General features: G+C 45.0%; 1 protein-coding gene across 5 annotated transcripts in view; it reads left to right on the plus strand.

The window, feature by feature from the left end:
* The window catches only part of LOC135916819 (uncharacterized transporter YutK-like), a 511,079-nt gene that overhangs the window by 417,544 nt on the left and 72,910 nt on the right, over positions 1-20,625 (plus strand). For all 5 annotated transcript variants that reach the window (XM_070531469.1, XM_070531470.1, XM_070531473.1 and 2 more), the window contains one exon: positions 8,963-9,131. In XM_070531469.1, the coding sequence (XP_070387570.1) occupies positions 8,963-9,131 (169 nt within the window). The remainder of the gene's footprint in view (positions 1-8,962; positions 9,132-20,625) is intronic.

A 20,625-nucleotide genomic window follows, 5' to 3' on the forward strand; every position in this document is an offset into this window, starting at 1 on the left:
AGCTGAAGGCGACGAAGGAACTACTTCGGTTTTTGAAAGAGACGGCATAGGACAAGCGGCTGTGACAGTCACATCACGTACCACGCAAGAGTGATGGACTCTAACTGACGATGCGTGTGCTGTGCTATGTGCGCTCTCTTTCTCTCCCTTCCCCACCTTTCATACCCCCATCCCGCTCTCATGTGTAGGATAGCAATTTTAGCAGGGAAGAAGTTTGGGCGTGTTGGTGGGATGCATTCAGACTGGGATACATAGCGCAAAAAATTAATAATTATTTATTAATAATTAATTATAAAGTGCTCGTCCTGTGTTCTGCTTGTCCCTGTGTAATTTTTTGCGCTATGTATCCCAGTAGGATAGCAAACCGGTTGAGCTAAACTGGTTAACCACCCTGCTTTTCTTTCTCCACTTTTTTCCTTCCTTCCTTCCTACCCCGGGGGAATCGGAGAGGGGAAAACAAAGCTGACAGAGCGAGAGATGAGGGAAGGAAAAAAGATAATTAGTGATAAGTTCGCTGATGCGTGGGGTCTAATAGCAGTTGCACTAATAGTCACAGAGGTTCACACAAGACCGTAGCCCTCAAGAAGCACAAATGTGCCTTCACCGCTTTATGGGCCGACGAGCGATGGGAGCGGTGTTTCAGCAGCACCTGCACGGAAAGCGGCCGACTGTCCAGTTTTTGGAGAGCGTTAGCAAGTTCTTGTCTTTCTGGGGCATATCGTGGACAGTGGCGCAGAAGCTGCTCGATATTTTCTTCGGTGCCGCAGACCTCGCATGCTGCACTATCGGTCACTCGAATAGTGTAGAGTATGCCTTTGTGAAGGCAACTCCAAAGCAAAGGCAACACAGAAGCGTAGCTTCACGTCGAGGAAGTCCGAATGGAGGTGGGAGTTGCAGTGAGAGGTTTAATTGATGCAGTCGTGTAAGTGTTAAGCTTTATTAATTTAAATAAATTGTGAGGTTTGACGTGCCAAAATAACTTTCTGATTACGAGGCGCGCCGTAGTGGAGGACTCCGGCAATTTTGACCACTTGGGGTTAGTCTTAAGTTTGGCGAGTTCCACTAGGTCAGTGAGAGACTGCGTGCCAGGTGTCGAAGCTGCCTTGTGGCGTCTGCCCTCAAAAGCGGAATTGGAACGCGTGCTCTTCTTCACGTGACGTGCGAGCAGCGTTATCGCTGGAATCATTGCCACTGATTCCACAATGGCCAGGTAACCACTGAAAGACAACCTCGTGACCTTTTTGTTGGACGTGATGGTGAAGTTTCATGATTTCGTTTGCCAGCTGTTCATGACAACCGTGTCGGAGAACTGACTGCGTGCACTGTAATGCCGGTTTTGAGTCTAACACAGCCCATTTTCTAGGTTTTAGAAGATTTAACATAAAAGGTATGCGCTGGCGATCTAGCAAAGCGTGGCATATACATACGCCGAAATATGGACGAAAATGTATGCTCACTGACCACGGGGCCCTAACGCTTTCGCGTTTAAACAGCTGCCTGGGCAGAGCATTGGATGTATTCTTCAGTGCTGTGCAACAGATGGAGCATCGCGAACATGTGCGTTAGAATGAAAAGTACTAATGTATTAGGATGGCTGTTTGCGGCATATACTTTGGCTGTCTAATGTTAAGACCTAAAAAAAAGGTAAATACCTTAATTTTCTGACAGTTATTGCTGATATACGTAGAGCCACGTGAAATAAGAGCTCCAACAGAGTGCCCGTGATGGAACTGGCCCCTGGACTACAGGGCTACATCGACACGCGAAATACTGGTTTAATAACTACCAGTAATCTGAAAGTGTTTAGCTTAGGAATTTTTGGTATGTCGGCGCCGCTGTGACCGCTTGGGGCCCCTTTTACCACGCGCATTATATTTCAGCTAATATTTATAGCAACGGTAGATTATTATTTTTTTACGGGTGAGCTTCCTTTAGCGTCTCACCACCGTTCCAAAGTTATCGCTTAGCACGAGACGCACCTGCACGTATTTGAAGCATCTAGAATGTCGTCACGGGTTCAATAGCGAAAGAGAGTTATCTAATCAGATGGCGCGCGTGAAGCGAGTACTGGCGTATACATTCTCGATCGCATTTCAGCGCCCGCGATTGCTCTGCGATCAGGGGCGAACAGGGGATATACTCATGGATGCTATTCTTAAATAAAGTACCCCATTTGTCATATATTCGCATTGGCTCATTTTCATTTGACTTGCCCTCGTATATTTTGCAGAACTCATGCTTTTTATACGTGCTCTCTGTTGCGACTATAATTTCGGTACAATTACTCACAATACATGAACGCTGACAGCTGCTCCTTCATAATACATTGGAACAAATGACAGCATCATTGAGATTTTTCACTGGCCGTTGCAAATGTACAAGAATGTAAGCAAGGATCTTCGTCCTCAACTTGTTCATTTCATGGCCGTTACATTTTTCATATCAGCGGCATGCACTGCTTTGCTGATTTCGAACTGATAGAGTTCTAAAGTTCATATGGTATTTTCTTTAGTTATGAAATAGACAAAAAACATGGAAGCATTGATATCACTTATTTTGGGCACAATTTTTGGCACAGACGAGCACATTCTTTTATGAAAAAATACATGTTTTACCTGTATTGACAGTGCGTAGCGTTCAAGAATTCGTTTGCAGCATCTTTGGTGATGGCAATGTAGTTATTATTTATGTATTTTGTTCCCTAGACAAATAGTTTAAGAGGAAGCTTTAGCTCGGGCCCAACTCCGATGCGCCTATTCAAATACATGTAAAACGCAGAAACGCATTCTGAGATAACCCCTGCATCGCTTTAATGAAAATTGTTGCATTTGAGAGAAGAAGTTAAATTATAGTGCCTGTTGGAAGCGGAATTTCGATTTAGGGCCTGAACTTTGTTTGAAATATTTTGAAAAATTCGATATTTCGTAAAAATAGAAGCACGAAGTTTACAAATAAATATCTCTGCATCAAGAATAGATATTGCGGTTCTGTAAACGGCATCCATTTATAGACTATTCAAAGCGGACAAATTCAATATGTCAATTTGTATATTACGTGAATTGGTTACGTTATGTACAAGGGTTGTGCGAAAGCCGTCTTTCCATAATACTTAATTTTTTTTTAGGTTCATGTGTAACATATCAATTTTGCCCGCTGTAGATGTACTGTATGTAATATGCGATTCAGAGAATTGTAATATATATTATCGTTGTTGAGTTACCGAGTTTTAAACTTGATAGTATCGTTTTCTGAAAATTTGCGATTTTGGTCAATCTATAATAAAGAAGTGACAACCTAAATGAAAAATCGAAAGCAACAGCCACTAGAATATGCTTTTCTTTTAAGTGCAACAAACCTCGTCCAATTTGGTGAGATGGTTGCCAAGACAAACGAATGCTCTTGCTAAATGTATTTAGATAGGAGCACCTGAGCTAAAGTTTCCTCTTAAGCAGGAGGCCGAGCTGCAAGATGCGTCCTTTGCGGTAGTATAAGCACCCGCCGTCCTTGGTCCTTACCGCCGCCGCCGCCGTCCTTACCAAATACCAATCTTGGCCATTACTTATTTATCGGCCATACCTCGCAGCGTATCTCTTAGTGACAGGCTCTGTGAACTACAGCTGCGCTGTCGCGACAACTTACGACCATACTGTGACTCTTGCGGTTACAGTTGCCATTCTCGTGACCGTTGCGTTTGCGGGAATACTATAAACATCGGTTTACTGCACAGGTTAGAGAACAGACAGTTTGGAACAGCGTTTCTCGCCTTACCTACGCTCAACGCAAGCACCTTTGCAGTATGTTACGGTGCGCGTCCCTTCAAGACAAAAGAGAGTTATAGCTCAGCGAGCCAGCAAGCCAGCGGACCCAGTGGGCTAGCGTAGACGCCAGTGCGCATACGCGGTACAAAATGCGCTGTGGCGTCTACGCTGGCCCGCTGTGCCCGGTGGCCTGCTGAGGTATTACTTTCTAAAGACGTGAACGTAAACATAACAGCGCGTTAGAAGACAGGGTGCCGCCTTGGGCCTCGTGCCAAACATATCCAAGCCAACAATCTTTTAGCAACCATGGTGTCGTTTCTATGCAAGGAAGTTATATACTTAAACTTCTGGAGTGTCAGTCCCAGCCGCCGCTTACAGGAGAGCTTGAAGCCGCCGGCAGCCATACTGCTAGAGGAAAAAGAGCGCGGCCCCAGCATATACGTGACCGCGGTGTACTCGCGGCGCTCCCACCACTTGCGGTTCCGCGATGAAAACTAAAATAATCCCCTTTAAGAAGTACTAAATAATTCTCAGTCCACCGTTGTGCGTCGCTGTTGTAGAAAAAAAAAAGCGCCATGGTGGCGAGTGCCTTGTGTTTATATTTTCTGTTTTCAGCATTCAGTAACCTGCCACGTGCATCGGCAGTGTGGTGCCTTTTCGTAGATACGTGCTGCCGGCCTGTATTGGCAGCGACATGACCTCAAATTATAGTATCCTTGAGCCATTTCCTAAAAAAAGGTCTCTATTTGTGTAAATGAGCGTTTTTGGTTTAACCATATATAAAACAAGAAAAAAATACAATGGTAGATCCCATTTTTGTCCGGCGTGTCAGTTCTACCCGAAACAAGTCGGTGAAAGCAAATTTTCGAAAAAGCTAAGGTGACCCACGATCTTCACGCAGCCGCAAGCCTACAAACGATCCAATGAGAGTAACTTGCCAAAGTTAAGGTCATGTGTCAGCTTGCGACTCAAGCAATCTTTACATTATTGTGTTTCTGCGTTCGTTCTGCCTGCGTCTGCCACCAAAACGAGAATCGGGAAGACATAAACAGAAAGTGGTGGAGGGAGGTGGTAGCGTAATGGTTTGTGTGGCCATCTCCCAAATGCAGGGTGCTGCGAATACATGGGCTCCCGAACCCGGTGGTTTGTTTGTGAAGACAGCTTTCTGTGCTCTCTGGTGACGGCGAAGCTCAGAATGAGGCGGGAGCCTGACGACAATGGTCGCTGTCAACGTAACAAAATGAGCGGGCGTACAAGTTCACACCTAAATCTGAAAGTATATTCAGGGGAAATACAGTATGCTCCGGTCGACAAAAAAAGTGATGAGTGAAGATTGGTGTTGTTGAGCGAGGCTGTAGACCGATAATGTCACCATAAACAGGACCACGCTCCGATCCCGGTGCTCAGCGGAAATGTACATCGCCAGCATGTCGACTAGCGTGTAATTGATACTTCATTAAGGTCGCTGCATGTTTGTGTTGTGTCTAGCAGGAACGAGTTGTCTAAAGGATGACACTGGAGGGAAGGCGATAAGCGAAGTCTGCGAAAAATACTTGAGGATAGCCATATTTAACGTCGACGCCATGTTGAAGAAAGCTTGCGACTTCAGTTGTTCAGATCGCCAAAAAGGCTTGCACCGTTTGCACCAGAAAGGTAGCACACCGTTTGGCGTATTTGGTAGCTACAACGATAGACACACACTTTGCGGAAGTAAACAGACGAAAGGGACCTAGCGAGTTGGCCGGCCTTCTCGAGCTCTGGCATAGTTTGAAAAGTGAATGTGGCAAAGTATGACGCACAAAATAGTATATGCCAACCCAAATGAATCAGCGTGGTCATACTTGCGCGACACGCCATGGCGACCTGCAACCAGGACATCATGAAGTTGCAGCGATGACAGTTTTCATTGAGTAGTTGAGAATAAAAACAACCACATCAGAGACGTCCGAGGGACGTTTCTACGGTACAAGAGCACATTCCCCCCCCCCCCCCCTTAAAAAAAAAGAAAACCCACGAAAGTAAGCTTGCGAATAGGGGCTACGGCGCTAGTTGATCTTGTTCAGGATGACGTCAGCGTTTCGTTCAGCGCTCATTTCTGAGAAAATGAGTTGAAGTTACGTTTATTTGCATCACAATGGCGGGCGTAATCAGGCAAACATTTACAGCATTTCATTAGAGGGTGCCTGAGTACTCTGTGGAGATTACGTACGGCAATGACAATAAAGAACACAGAAAGGTTAGCTTACATCGATTCGCGCATACGTGGGATCCACATAATTCTTTAGACTATCAATTTACATGCTTAAGAATGACATTCATTAATGCAATATTTGCATAGCATGCTATTGGATGACAACACAGAGACAGTTTGCTCAATTCTTGTGTCGGGACTTTTGCGTCAAGGTGTAAAACCAACATATCCATGTATATATCTTAATACTTAAGCAGATTTCGATTTGTAGCTGTGGCAGTAGCCCATGTACGGATAGCAAAGTCGCTAGCGAGATAATTGGGGGCGCCTTCACGAAATCGATAGGTCAAAATCAAAAGCCGTCCACGACGGCGTCTCTCGTAGATGCTGTGCGATGTTTGGACGTTAACAATGTGTGCCGACTCAAGAAATGCTGCCACAGAGGGCTTCTGACGTTTAACCTAGCTTATTTACTCCGTAACATCAAAAAGACAAAAATAGAAAGGAAGAGAAAAAAATAAAAAAAATCCACGTCAAAAGCCAGAATCAATCATCGCTCGTCGCGACTAACCGCACAGACACAGCTAAAAAGCTTCCCATAACCGTCGCCGAGCATTTCAACCAACCAGGTCATAACTTTGATGAACTTAAACTGTACATCTTAGTCAAATTTCCGTTCTGAACGGGAAAGAAAATACAGAGAACCATACCTTATCCCTAAGTTCAAGACATTTCAACCAATAGGCATGAACGTTTCAAAGGGAGCTTTAGAATCTATTCGCTATGCTAAACTTCAAGCTATAGGCAACAACGCTTAGTTGGATTTCTTGGCATATCCTCCCCCCGTCCTTTTTCTTTTCTTTTTTTTTCCTTTCCATGCCTCCCCCCCCCTTTTTTTTTCTAACGCGCGTTTGTTGACAGACCGGGGTGGGGGGGCAGGGGTGAGGGGTGGCCCTGGCTTTGACCTTGTGCACCGTGTTCCTTTACTCTCATTTCGACACGCTAACACACCTTCCCTCGTTTCCGCACCCTCTCGCCTCACACCCTCTCCCCTTTAGAAGAACTCCACCTATACATATACTGTGGCGAGGAAAGCGTACGTCGCCTTGAAGAAGACAAGTCCGCTTGTCGAAACGTTGGCTCCTGCATTCACCTTGTTCACGTTTTGCTCATCGTCTTAGGATGATAAGTCATTTCCAGGCGACGAGCGGCTGCGCTTTGTGAAGAACACTGATAACGTCAGCGGGACAAGCATTGCGGTGGAGTTCAATGTGCAGGGATAGCTTTTAATTATTTTTATTTTTGTTTTGTTGACGTCATCATGCGTCACTGCGGCAAGTTTGAAAACTTTAAGGTCAGTACGCCACGTGGTGGCACTCACACGAACTAAACCCTCGTGTCCAGAAAAGCTGGCTACGTTGCGAAGAAGTGTGTCTTTCGTCTTGAAATTTAGGAACCTTATAATTAACGGACGCGTAAAACAAGGTCGAAGCTGCCCGATTCGATGCGCGCGTTCAATGTCTTCAGTGTGCAAGGTTATATTTAGGTGAGTGGAACAGAAATCTATAACTTCTCGTTGGCCTCATAGTCATTCTCAACTTCAGGTAAACCTTTGATAAGCATATTGTTTCTTCGTGAACGATCATTCAGGTCATCTACAACATGTTATAAGTCACCACTGGGACGCGACAAAGTCATTTTAACTTCTTCAAGCGAGTCATTAACAGCTTTAACACCAGTGCCGATTTCGGGTAGAATAGGTAGATATTATTAAACTGCGAAGACTTGGGTCCTAATATCGGCAACTTCTCGCTGCATTTCTTTCAGAATAGTTGCAGTGGTGTCAAAATTCTTTTTGTTGGCATCCATGAATTCTTTCAGTAGCGCATATGCATCGTCTACTTTGGTGCCAGGGTTGGCTTCAATGTCCCCAGCATAGAGCAACAGCAGCGCTAAGCAAATTCACCGGGCAAGCGAGGGTTTGGGGAAGAGGACACACATTAAGCTGACTGCTGCATGTGAGCGCTCAGTCAGATCAATCTTGTTCCGGTGGCAGGTACTGAAGGCGACGATACGAACCCTGTAGGTAACTTTGTCAACCCCATCACTCAAAGAGGTACAGGAATGTTGGGCAAAAAAGAGCAATATGGGGAAAACAGCCACGGCACTAGTTAAAGAAAAAAATATGGTGTGGTAAATGCCACTACATATATGGAACACAGCAGTGAGACGTTAGAACCGTGTCGAGCGTGACCGCGTAACCCGGGGGGGGGGGGGCAGGGCGAAGCAGTGATTATTAAGTGGTGCGGTGGCGCTGGACCCAGGCGTCAGAGTGCAGGTGCTGTAGCTTCGAGGACAGCGACGTCGGTCGGTCGATACGTGGGTCAGCCCTAATCTTCACATTCGCGGTAGGTTGACGCACGAGCAGCAGGCGGCGGCGATGGAAGAAATCTAAAACACAGCAGTGAGACGTTAGAACCGTGTCGTGCGTGACTGCATATCCCCGACATATACCGTTATTCCGATGACAGCACAGCGCCCTATGGGAAGCTCCTATAGACTGTGGCACCAGATTTCATTCTAGGTGTTATAGTGAGAAACTCTGTGGATGCTCGGGACGGGTGTGTTAGCGTGTTCTGTCGCGTACATTCGTGCACGCGGTAGAATACGTCTACGTGCTTGCAATGCAATAACATATTTTCAGGATGACAGAAGATTTGAGTTTAATACCCAATGATCGCGATGGAAAACATGGCCATTTCAGTTACTTGTGTGCTTCAATGCATAAAATGGCCATTTGTTAAAGAGAGGGTGAAACGAAAGTATATTTTTACCTCAAATTTTATGGCACATATCTCGAAACCGGCACTACCCACTGAATTCGTTACATGTTGTACATTGAATAAATATAATGGGTCAAGGTCAAAAGTGTCGGTCGCAAATTGAATTACAGTGGTCTGTCAATATGACGGGTACTGATGCCCTTCTATAGCACGATTCGTCCCGCTCGCAGTGAGGAACGGAACGTCCTAGAAGCGGCGTCTAATGGCGCTACCATGGGGCTTACGGTAATCGGCAACTTGATTGCCAATTTGGTTGCCTTCCTGGCCTTCATCGCCTTCCTGAACGGCACATTGCTCTGGTTCAGCTCCATCGTCGCAATGGATTTCCTCACATTCGAGGTGAGTGCATCGCCACGCTATGGTGATATGGCCCACTGCAACTGGGCTCTTCTCACGTTTTGATGACGTTTATTGGCATCGCCGTTGAGACCGGGTGGATACGGTCACCTAGCCTGCTTGATTTATTCTGGTTTTACCACATCCTTTCGATCAGGAAGCCTTCCTGATCGCTATCTTAACTTTCGTCATGAGGTTACAGCACCGCGCACTAAAGCATATGCACAAAGAAAGCGATACACGGGGACAAGGATAGCGCTTGTCCCCGTTTGTCTCTTTGTGCATGTGTCCTAGTTAGCACTGCTATACCCTCATGATGCAAAACCGGCTGGCCCAGTCCTTCACATCAAGCTACATCACTACTCTCCGCGAGATCGAGCGATATGTGGAAGCACCGTCGCCGCGTTGGTGTGGATGGGCGCTCGGCGGCGTGCATTGAAATGCACATGGCGGCGCTTCACTGTGAACAATTTGGGTTGGATTGTTGGGTGATGAAAAGTGACGACGAATTCATTGCACATTGCGCTCCAGTGCCACAAGTCTGCACCGAAATGCTCTGAAAATTTCTACTGTAAGTGAAAGGAGCGCAAAACGAACTTTCTGTGTTTTTCTTTGTGTTCGGCTTGCATTCTGCCTGTTCTACTGGTTCTGCTGTTGCACAACTGAACTTTCTGCTATTCTTTCACTGGTTATAAATATGCCTCTATTCATATAGAATAAAGTTAATGTAGCTAGTTATCGTGACTTTATTTCACCGCTTGTGCGCACACATTACTATCTCTTCCTTCTTTTTCTATTCTTTGTCAAATACACGATAGTTACTAAGTTTCGTTAAATAAGGTATGCCACTACGACAGCGCAGTGGCAGGATTGCCATTTGGATTCACACGCGCTTATTTTTTTTCTCGTTAACAGTGCAAAACGCAGCATTTTGACACTATGAATGCATTTGCATGATTATGCGCATGAGAATTGCTTGAATAATTTTCAAATATTTGGAGAGCCCACTGCCGCATGGTATAACCAGCTGGAGGCCACGCTCGCCTGCAAGTCAGAGCCACCACATTGACATAAACAGCCTACCCAAGCCGAGAGACGGTGCCTTCATATTATGTGACTGTAGCGACAAGCCGTCACCGATGAACCTGTTCCCCACCTGTCGTCTCATCCGTAACAATGGTAACGAGGACGCAATCACTGAACAGGAATGGCTGCTAGACAAATGCAAGGACATGTTCTCGGGTCCAATTCGAACTATTAAGGGGTTCGCGGGGTCTGATGAATAATTAATTGTGAAGATTGGTTTTCAGTAAAGGTTTGTTACGAAGAACGGCGGGAACTTATACTGCCGCAAAGGACGGATGCTGGGCGGTGACTCCAATCATTTACTCGGCACATCACACATCCACACTGGAATATTAGTGTACTATGTGTGCCTGATGTTTGCTTGCATCTTCATGATTAGCAACCTCCTCTGTGTGTTTGGCAGTAGCATAGTCTCCTGGCCTAATTGTTTGCCCCCATATTTCATGGTATGGGCCTGTTGTGTTTCAAGTTCAGGTGCTCCCGAGGCTGTTTCTGAAGGGAGAGGTAGTCGTCCTTGCATCTCATGTGCTAGCTGGCGGAGTATCTTGGGACCAGGTTCTGAGCTCTTGAGGCAAAGAATTTGTGCTGCAGGCTGCAACTCTACTCTGTATAGGTGCTTGTTCGTTTGCTCTTTCTCATAGAGGTCTTCAAGCATGGTAAAGTCTGAAATACCTGTTGTTACCCGATGCCTACATTTGATGATGAGGTGTCTTTTTTTGTGTGCTGCTCGTAATTCATACCGTACCATACCTTGGACATAAGCACAGCATCTGCGATTTTCCATAGTATCCACTCCTCCACCCCCCATGATTTCAAGATCATTCTTTTCACCAGGTGTAGAATTTGCGTCCAGGCATGGCATAATTGTTTCACCCGCACGCTGGCTCTGCTGTCATGGTCTTACACTAGCTGAGGATTTGTGGATGTTGACTTGCAGTTATGTTTCTCCAGCTATTGGGAGCACAATGTGCAATCTGGAGTAGTTCTTGATTCTAGTCTTTTTTCCGCCGTCGATGTAAGCCGACTTATCAGAAAGCGAGAGGCCAGACTGGCCAAGAAAGTCTGCAGTGTTGTCGAGGGCTTGTTGCATCATTCTTGATTTCTGTATAAGATAGCTTTCCCATAGACTGTAATACACCATAGGCTGTAGTATAAACTTTTTTAAACAGGGTTGAAGTACCTCAGACAGGCTGGCCAACGTTTCGATAGGTGGACCTATCTTCGTCAAAGGCGGCCTCGTCATCCTCGGCGTGTTAGTTTTAAAGGGTTAGTGCAGTGACGTCACGTGCGGGTGTTGTCGCTGGCGGCTGGTTTTAAAGAGAGAGATTACAAGAGGGAACAGGCGCTGTCGTCCGACGTCTGTGAGCCTCATTCTCAAGACGAAGGGACAAGAGCGTGAGAGTGGGCACGCGGGGAGGAAAGAAAAGAAATAGAAGCAGAAAAAAGGGGAAAAAAGGAAAAAAAAGCAGGGGGGAGCCAGGGCCGTACCAAGACACAACAAAAGGGGGGGGGGTGAAAGAAAAAGAAAGAGAGAAATGAAATCTTTAAGAAATACGGGGGCTTGGGAGCGTGTTCGGGATGCGAAAGGTTAGGAGGTATTCAGGGGGAGTCGTTGGCGGCATGTTTTTGAGGCATTAGAACGGCCGGTCAAGCAATAGGTCGAGTAATTTTGAAATAGTTAAGGTGGCGACGGGGAGTCTGCGGTGCAATGTGTGGGGTGACTGAAAGGCAGCGGCATGGTCTTTCAAGGGCCACTGCCCCACGCGCTTAACGTAGGTGTCGTTACGGCGGCATCCAGAAGGCGATACTCTGGGTTGAGGCACCGAAAAAGGCATGTTGACTTCGGAATGTGTTGTCGAGGGGGTTTCAAAAAAAAGGACTAAAAAAGGGGGGCAGGGGGAAAGGGGGGCGATATCGGTATAGCAAACAGGAGGGTGACGCGTGCAGAAGCGGGCGCGGGCAAGTGTACATGGAAGAAGGGGATCGTACACTTGGTATAGACGTAAAATCCTGAAAGAGTACATTAAATTGAGTAGTAGGCAGGAATTTCTTTTTTTCCCTTTTTTCTTTTTCTCTCCCTTCCCCTTCTCTCCCCCTCTCTCCCCCTTTTTTCCTCCGAAATGAAAGAGTAGGTGAGGTTAAGAATTAAAGTTGGCTGGTGGCCTAATGTGTTTTGTGTATTGGTTGGTGATATGAGAGTTTCAGATTTAAGTTACAGCTTTTAAAGATTCTAAGTTGCCGCGTGCCAAATTAATTCCTGTCGGGTGTAGGCAATTAAACTTGTGTATGAGGTATGATTCCGTGTACTTCCTTTCGCGAGGGGAACGGAAATTTGTTTGTAGTATATAGAGCCTTGCTTTGTCAAACATATGTCCATGTTCATTAAAGTGGCTGGCTACTGCTTTGGGTAAATTGTGTTTTGTGTCCGCGCGGTGACCATTGAGTCTTGTATTGATTTGTTGTCCGGTCTCCCCTATGTATTGTTTGCTACAAGCGGCGCATTCTAGACAGTAGACTACATTGCTTGATGTGCAGGTGAAAGCCGAAGTTACCTTGTGTGTGTAATTCGACGCTGTACTTTTTACTGTAGTAGTGGATTGAATGTGTTTGCATGTAGAGCACCTGGGGCGACCACAGGGATTGGTTCCCAACTTCTTCTTTTTCTGTAGTTTGGCGTGCACAAGAACATCTTTAAAATTAGTGTTGCGTCTGTAGGCTACTCTGGGAGGGTCGGGAAAAATCTTCTTAAGTTTCTGGTTGCTGGTGAGAATCGGGTAGTATTTACTTAGGATGTTATTCACGTTTGGGAGTGCGTTTGAGAATTTAGTAGTAAGAAGAGGCGTTGTTGTTCTTGTGATCTTCGGGCGGGGCTTGAGGACCTCGGCTCGATCAAGTTTGGTTGCAGCGATGTAAGCTGTTTGAAGGTCACTGTTTGGGTGGTTCCTGTTTGATAGCGTTTCTTTAAGGTGATTGAGTCTATCTATGTAGTCTTGGTTTTCAACGCAAATGCGACGTAGTCGTGTGGCTTGGCCTTTAAAGATGCCTTGTTTGCAATGTCTGGGATGGTGGCTGGTATATTCTAGGTACTGTTGTTTGTCGAAAGGTTTCCTATACAGCGTTGTCTTTAGTTCACCATTGTCAATGTATATTGTTGTGTCCAGAAAGTTTATGCGCTCAGTTGAGGATTCTGATGTGAATTTTATTGTTGGGTGAACAGAATTTAGAAAGGATACATATTTATCTAGACTGTCTTGGCCATGTCCCCAGATTATGAGTATGTCGTCTATGTATCGTAGGTATGTGTGGGGCTTGGTAGTGCAGCGCGATAGGAAATCTGTTTCTAGAATCCCCATAAATATGTTCGCGTAGGTTGGTGCAAAAGGCGTACCCATGCTTGTACCATGTATCTGTAGGTAGTAACTCTCTTCAAATTCGAAGTAGTTATGTGTGAGAACTAATTCAAGGAGAGACAGGTAAACTTCAGTAGAGTGTTGTGCACTGTGTTTAGACAGCGTTTGTTTTATCGAAGATAAACCATCAGGGATTGGAATGTTGGTGTACAGCGCCGTGACGTCTAGTGTTGCGAGAATTGTGTTGTGGGGTAGTGTGCCTTTAGTATTAATGTCTTCTATAATTCTCAGCAGGTGGGGCGTATCTTGTACAAATGACGGAAGTGTTTTCGGCAAGTTACCAAGGTAGTGGTTAAGGAATGTGGAGATGCTCTCTGTCGGGGTGTTGTTGTTTGATACTATCGGACGGCCTGGGATAATAATAGGCTGTAGTGTTTCTTGTAGTATGCCTGTGTTGTTGGTATGGGTGGGCCAAATGTACCTCCAACTCTCACCTGGAATTTTCTGTTTTTCAGAAAGTTACTGTTTAAGTGCTCTACCAGAAATGTTTTTGCTCATCGTTCCTCTTAATAGAGTACCATGAGGTACTGCTGTTAAAAGCCTCTTCACTCTCTTCATTCTTTCATAAGCGGTATTGAAGTTTGAAGTTTATTATTACACAATACAATACAATTACAAAGAAAATGTAATACAGAAGGAGGTCCCAAAGTAAAAACTGTCAGGGGGACCTCCTGTTACAACATGCACAAAATATGTAATATAGGATTAGGAACGAGGGTAAGAACAGCGTGAAAATACAATGAACATATTAGAAGTAATTACTGAAACATCGGGTAGTTGAAGATTATACGAAAATTAGCAAGAATAATTCCATATTGAAATACACTTGAAGGTACTATCATCACAGTAATTGAATAGAAGTATAATGATTATGAACAAAAGTGGGCAATCCAACAGTGCAACAAAATTAATTTACAAACGACTGATAATCTATCAACATAAATCGAGAAAAATAATGAAACATGGCTACACAGTAATAAATGTATGCACACACGCACACATAGATACACACCTATATATAGACACACATATAAAAGTATGTACACTTGTCGAATAATCAGGTAAGGTATGTTGTTAATAAGAACTGTTTTAGAAGCAGCCGGAAACAGTGTAATGAAGAGCATGATTTAATATTTGATGGCAGTGAATTCCAAAATGAAATTGCGGAAAAGAAGGCTGTCATTTTACCGTAGTTAGTGTTGACTTTAGGAAGCAAGAGATTATTATTTTCAGAAAACCGCGTGTTATTTATATTGAAAAGTTGCGTTGAGGGAAGTAACTCAGCTGGAATGTCACTGTTTCTACTTCTATATAATATAAGACATAGTTTCAGTTGAAATGTGCAAGTTAATGGTAGAATCTCAAGAGTGCGAAAAATGGGCGCTGCTGATGTGATGTATGAACTGTGGGTAATTATTCGGACCACCCGGTTCTGAAGGTGAATGAGGGTTGTCAGATGTGCAGGATATGTGTTGCGCCATGATGAAATGCAGTAAGTAAGACACATTCACACCGGCGACTTGAGGAGGTCGCGCGACCAAGTTGGTCGCTTTGCGACCAGTCGCTAATGGTCGCAAACGGTCGCCTTTCTCGAAAAGCGACCATTTTGGGCGAGTCCCTCTCTGCACGATTTTTCAGTCACGCGACCATGGTCGCAAAACTGATAAACCAATCAGCGGCGCACCGGAAGTGATCTTTCGTGTGTCTACATCCGGCCTCCTCCGGCGTCGCATTCAAATTCCGCGTAGATTCCGAGAGTTCTCACTGAGAACGATAATCTCCGGGATTGCGACTTGCGGGTCGCGCTCAGCCGGGCTTGCCGGTGTGAACATCAGTCGCCTTCGGTCGCTTTTTGATTGCGAGTCGCAAATGGTCGCGCGACCTCCTCAAGTCGCCAGTATGAATGTGCCCTTACACAATGTACTGCAGCAAAGCTCCTGCTGCTTATGGCCCACTCATATCTGCCAGAAGGGACAACTCTTGAAAAAGGTTTTCTTTGTGCTATGTGTTCGTCGTAGTATGAGCATTCATGCCTTGACAATTATACATCTGTAGAACCAGCTTCCTGACAGAGTACTTGCTATACCTGATTATGCTTATTTGTGCAGTGCTGTTGAACAATACATATTGATGCAATGAATATTTACTCACCCGCTCGAATTATCACGAAAGATGGTTAGAACGACAGAAAGCTGAGCTAGTTGGTAAGGATTCATTATGCAAAAAAGAAGTGAGGCGTGCAGACAGGACACAAGAGTAGAGAAGTGGCGTTCGTGTTGTCCACTTCTCTACTCTTGTGTCCTGTCTGCACGCCTCACTTCTTTTTTTGCATAATGAAAGATGGTTGTTTTACAATTCTGCCCTTTGCTTTCTATTGGTGTTAGATTTTGCATAAGCGTGCCCCCCTCTGCAATAGTAGGTTGAAGTTTAAGGGTTTAATAAAAGGTGATGAACTAAATCTAAGTGCAAGAGCTTTTTTTTTACCTATGACTCCCATTGAAAGGCGACTTCCATGGCTGGCAAATCAACCCGTCGCCTTGTGTTAGCAGCAGAAGGCTATAGCCACAGTGGCAGGTGAATAAATTGGAGAACAATGTTTTTGTCTATAGATTTTTTTCTTGCCTGTATGTAAGTAAAATTCGCAATAAGTTTGTCATTGCAAAAAAGCCCAGTTTGTGGTCCTTTATTGAATAAACCACATATTGTGTATAGCTGAAATGCAGAAATTTGTTCTAAAATCCTCGGTTGATATGTTCTTGCAAGTAGCATGGTATTTCATTACTTATATCGAGTAATCACAGCAGATATCGTTATATGGGTTTACACACTAATATATGTGATCACTAACTAATTAGAAACATGTAAGGCATGAATGTTTCTGCAGACTTGATCAGCTGTAAACGTGCAAGAACTGCTTGTACTGGCAGAACTGGCTGACTTCATTCCACAGTTTTGATTTACTTTTTTTCAGCTTGTCGTTTTATACTGTTTTATCCCCACAAGAACAGGCCGTTTGCCTGCTTTTCGCATTGTTGCACAAGTTTTCCATGACGGTGCAGGAGGGTACGCTGTCACGGTGCCACTATAGCAAGCAAGTAATTTACTTAACCTACTAGCTGTAGAGTTAATTACCTTTCAAAGCAAGTGTTAATACAGATGCAGTAAGGATACAAAATCCGCAACATAGTCAATGTTTAGTGGTTGCTGTGCAATAAAAAAAAATTCTGCTGAGAAGAGGTGCGAGTTAACGTGCATGTAATATTTTATTCAAGCCACGGATTTAATGCTATCGTAGCAAATTCATTACGATAGCCTACACTTTTGCTCTGTCACATTGAATAATAAATAAGCTTTCAAGATGCATAGGGAAATTCACGCTTTAAAACCGACAAGAAAATGCAACTGAACGGTACCGCGCTCAGCACAACGTTTAAACTTCGGGTACTTTGCTGTCTTGTCATTTGCCCTTACCGAGGTTAAAATAATTCAAGCTGCTCCGTAAGCGCGATTTTTGCATGCTACTGAACGAAAGAAAATTGTGACGACGTCGTCGTCTGGCGGGGGTCGAACACGTCCCAGTACTGACAACTCGCAAAGGCGTAGGACGCAAACGTGAAAATGCACTTCATTTGCTGCTGTCTTGTCATTTGCCCTTACCGAGGTTAAAATAATTCAAGCTGCTCCGTAAGCGCGATTTTTGCATGCTACTGAACGAAAGAAAATTGTGACGACGTCGTCGTCTGGCGGGGGTCGAACACGTCCCAGTACTGACAACTCGCAAAGGCGTAGGACGCAAACGTGAAAATGCACTTCATTTGCTGCATAGCGTGTTAACAAATTCATAGAAACGGGAGAATGGAATCTGCAGGACAAGTTTTTATTATCTCTTCCCGTACGTACCAAATTCGGCAATGCACGTCTCCGCGCATTGCGAGACGCCACTATCCAAAACAAACCGGCGAAATAGCTCCGCGATCGCTCTCCGCGCAATTTCGACGGCAAATCGTAGCGATCGCTGCGACGGTGCGATTGTGCGACCGACCGGTTGGTCGCAACCGAAAATCGGCGGGTCGGCATTGCGACTGCGATTTTTATCGCAAACGACGGAAATCGCACTTCCGGTGTGCCGAAAATCGCATCATGTGAAACAGGCTTGAGTCATCGCAGCAGGCCGGGCAGGGTTCGACGGTCGCTTCACCGAAGTTCGCCAGCCCCAGCAGGCCGATCGTAACAGTACGTAGTTGACGAAGTTGCGGTCACTGGTTAAGACAAGGTGAGGAAACAGATTTCTATTTAAAAGCGAACCTCAGCAGTTATCCTGACCATGGGTGCTGCGGCTAGGCTTGTTTTCTTGCCGAACAGGGCAACCAATCACAGCGGAGCACACGCTCGCCGCGCGCGCCCCTAAGTAAATTTCAACTGAAAGAAAGCCGAAAATTCCTAAGCGCACAGCCACAGGGTTGGGCATGGTTCCCGTTATGCTGAATAATGAAATAGCTTCGCTGTAAAAAAAAATACGAACCAGGCGAATACCAGGCAGTGGCCGAGAAAGTAGAATTAATATAATTTGTAAACGTAAGAGCGGAAAATTATGCAGATCCCACGCACTGTTGGAATCGATGTATGCGGAGCTGTCTGCGCTGGTTGCTTTGATTGACGATTATTAGCGGTGATGCTGACGGCGAAAGCATATTTTTTTCAACGTTTATTTTAGCTCGAGAGTGTGGCGTTGACGTTAACCCTTACCTCGCGTGCACCACTGCTGCTTGTCTGCGCAGTACACAGAACACACAGGGAGAGGTATTTACTTGAGGGGTTATTGTGCACCATATTTCACTACGTCTGAGAGCGTTGAGCATTGTAACGGCCTCACATGGCACATCGCATCGTGGCGGAAGGGTTAAACCTGCATTGGATTATGGGCCTGCTACGTGCCAAAGACCCATTCGGATTATGAGGCGCGCAGTAACGGCGCACTCCGGGTTAATTTTTACACCGTGGTGCTCCTTAACGTGTTCCAATATCAAAGTGCACGTGCATGTGTTATTTCGCGCCCGTCGAAATGCGGCTCCCGCAGTCGGGGTCAAATCCATGACCTCTGGCAATGCCATAGCCGCTGAGCTACCACGGCGGGCACAGAGGCGTTGATTTGACAGTCAACCGCTTCCGTAGTGCCGCCTGGACCCTGCGGTGCGCTTGGCTATGCTTCTGCACGCCCACAACGCGCTGCTTCTGCACCCACTCTGAAAAAGTTATCCTTCGAGCTGTGCGCAAGCTTCAGGAAGCTCGTTTTAATCAGGTTTTAACCAATGTCGTCGCCTGTTTTCTGTGACTGAAGCAGACTCGTCGTTTTCACGCTTTTCCTTTGTTGTGGCGCCGCCATACCCAGGAATTCTGGACATGCGTTGAGTTTCTTTTTTCGCCACCACGTGGCGTATCAACCTTAAAGATTTGAAATTCGCGCCGGGACGTATGCAATGACGCACAACTAAAGAAAACACAATAAAAAGAAGCACACCCTGAGACTGTTGCTTCCCCTCGGCACTTGGAAACGAGCGCGCTTATGTATCAGCGTTATCTTGAAGACAACCTGCTACTTGCTCGACTTGCAATGAATCCACGATTTTCTAGACACCTTGCCAGACAGCTCGTCGACATTCCGGGTCAGATGTCTGGCCGAGATAACAGCTACCGCAAAGCTTGCGTTGGGTTCCCTTTCTTCGCTGTTTTTCTGTTTATTTGTGCACAACTGCGGCCGTGGGCTTCGGTATAGTCAGCGTTATTTTTCTTGTGTTTTCTAAGAACCACTGTGATTCAATAAGAGGAAGCTATAGCTCGGGCCCTTCTTCGATGCCGGCTGCTCAAATACATGTAAAACGCATAAATGATTTTATGAGAAAATCGCTCAGCCGATATAAATGAGAATTGTAGCATTCAAGAGAGAACTTTAGATCACAGTGATCGCTGCAATAATAATTTTGTTCTAGGCCATGGCATTACTGACAAGAATTATCGGAAATCGGCAAATTTGAAAAAGAAGTACGAAATTTACAAATCCGTTTGTGCGGATGAAAACTGATATCGCATCCTTCTAAACTGCATCCCTTGGAGCATTTCAATCGGACAAATTCGATGTATGAATTTATAACTTATGTGAAGTTACAATGCCTGTCAAGATTTTGCGAATACCATATTCAGGAGTTAGTGGTGTATTTCAGGGTCACATATGATATATCATTTTTGTCTGCATTAAATGAAATATTAGGTGCAGGTTAGCGAATTCCGACATCATCTTTAGTTGCTGAGGTACAGAGTCGTATACTTCGAGTATTGTTTCTTGAGATTTCGCAATTTTTTTTGAATTTAGGAAACTGGAAGCTAAATAAAAATTGGGTTTCTGAAATCTAATTTTAACTGTTTTTTTAAGTTCAACATAACTCATGAATTGCGGGGCAGTGGTCGTAAGAAGAAAGGATTCATGATTTCCCAGGTAGGAGCTAAAGCTTCCCGTTAAATTAGGTTTAGACTAGTACTTTTGTATTAGTCTAAACTTGTATTTGTAGAGAAGAAGCAAGACGAGTAGCGCATATACATTGTGGCGGCCGCAGTTCGATGGGGGCGAAATGCGAAGACACACGTGTACTTAGATTTAGGTGTACGTTAAGGATGCCCAAGTGGTCTAAATTTTCCAGATTCCCCAACTACGCCATGCCTCACAATCAGACCATGGTCTTGTCACTTAATACCGCATATTTTTTTTATTTACAGAATGTACAGTTTTTTACAGTAATTGACAAAGCAGGCTAGTCATTAAACCGTTCACTTCTTCAGACCTAAGCACGTGCTCATGTTCCTCAGCTTTGTGCAGAGCTGCGTAACATATTTCCACTTGGCGTGGAAGCGCCGTCCCGCTGCTTTTTAGGCAGAAAAGGACTGGTAGCGTTTTAGGCGGCTGACCTGAACGACGTCATGGGAAGTCTGGATGAAGCGAGTAGTAGGTG

Source organism: Dermacentor albipictus, chromosome 1 (assembly GCF_038994185.2).
Source record: "Dermacentor albipictus isolate Rhodes 1998 colony chromosome 1, USDA_Dalb.pri_finalv2, whole genome shotgun sequence".
NCBI lineage: Eukaryota > Metazoa > Arthropoda > Arachnida > Ixodida > Ixodidae > Dermacentor > Dermacentor albipictus.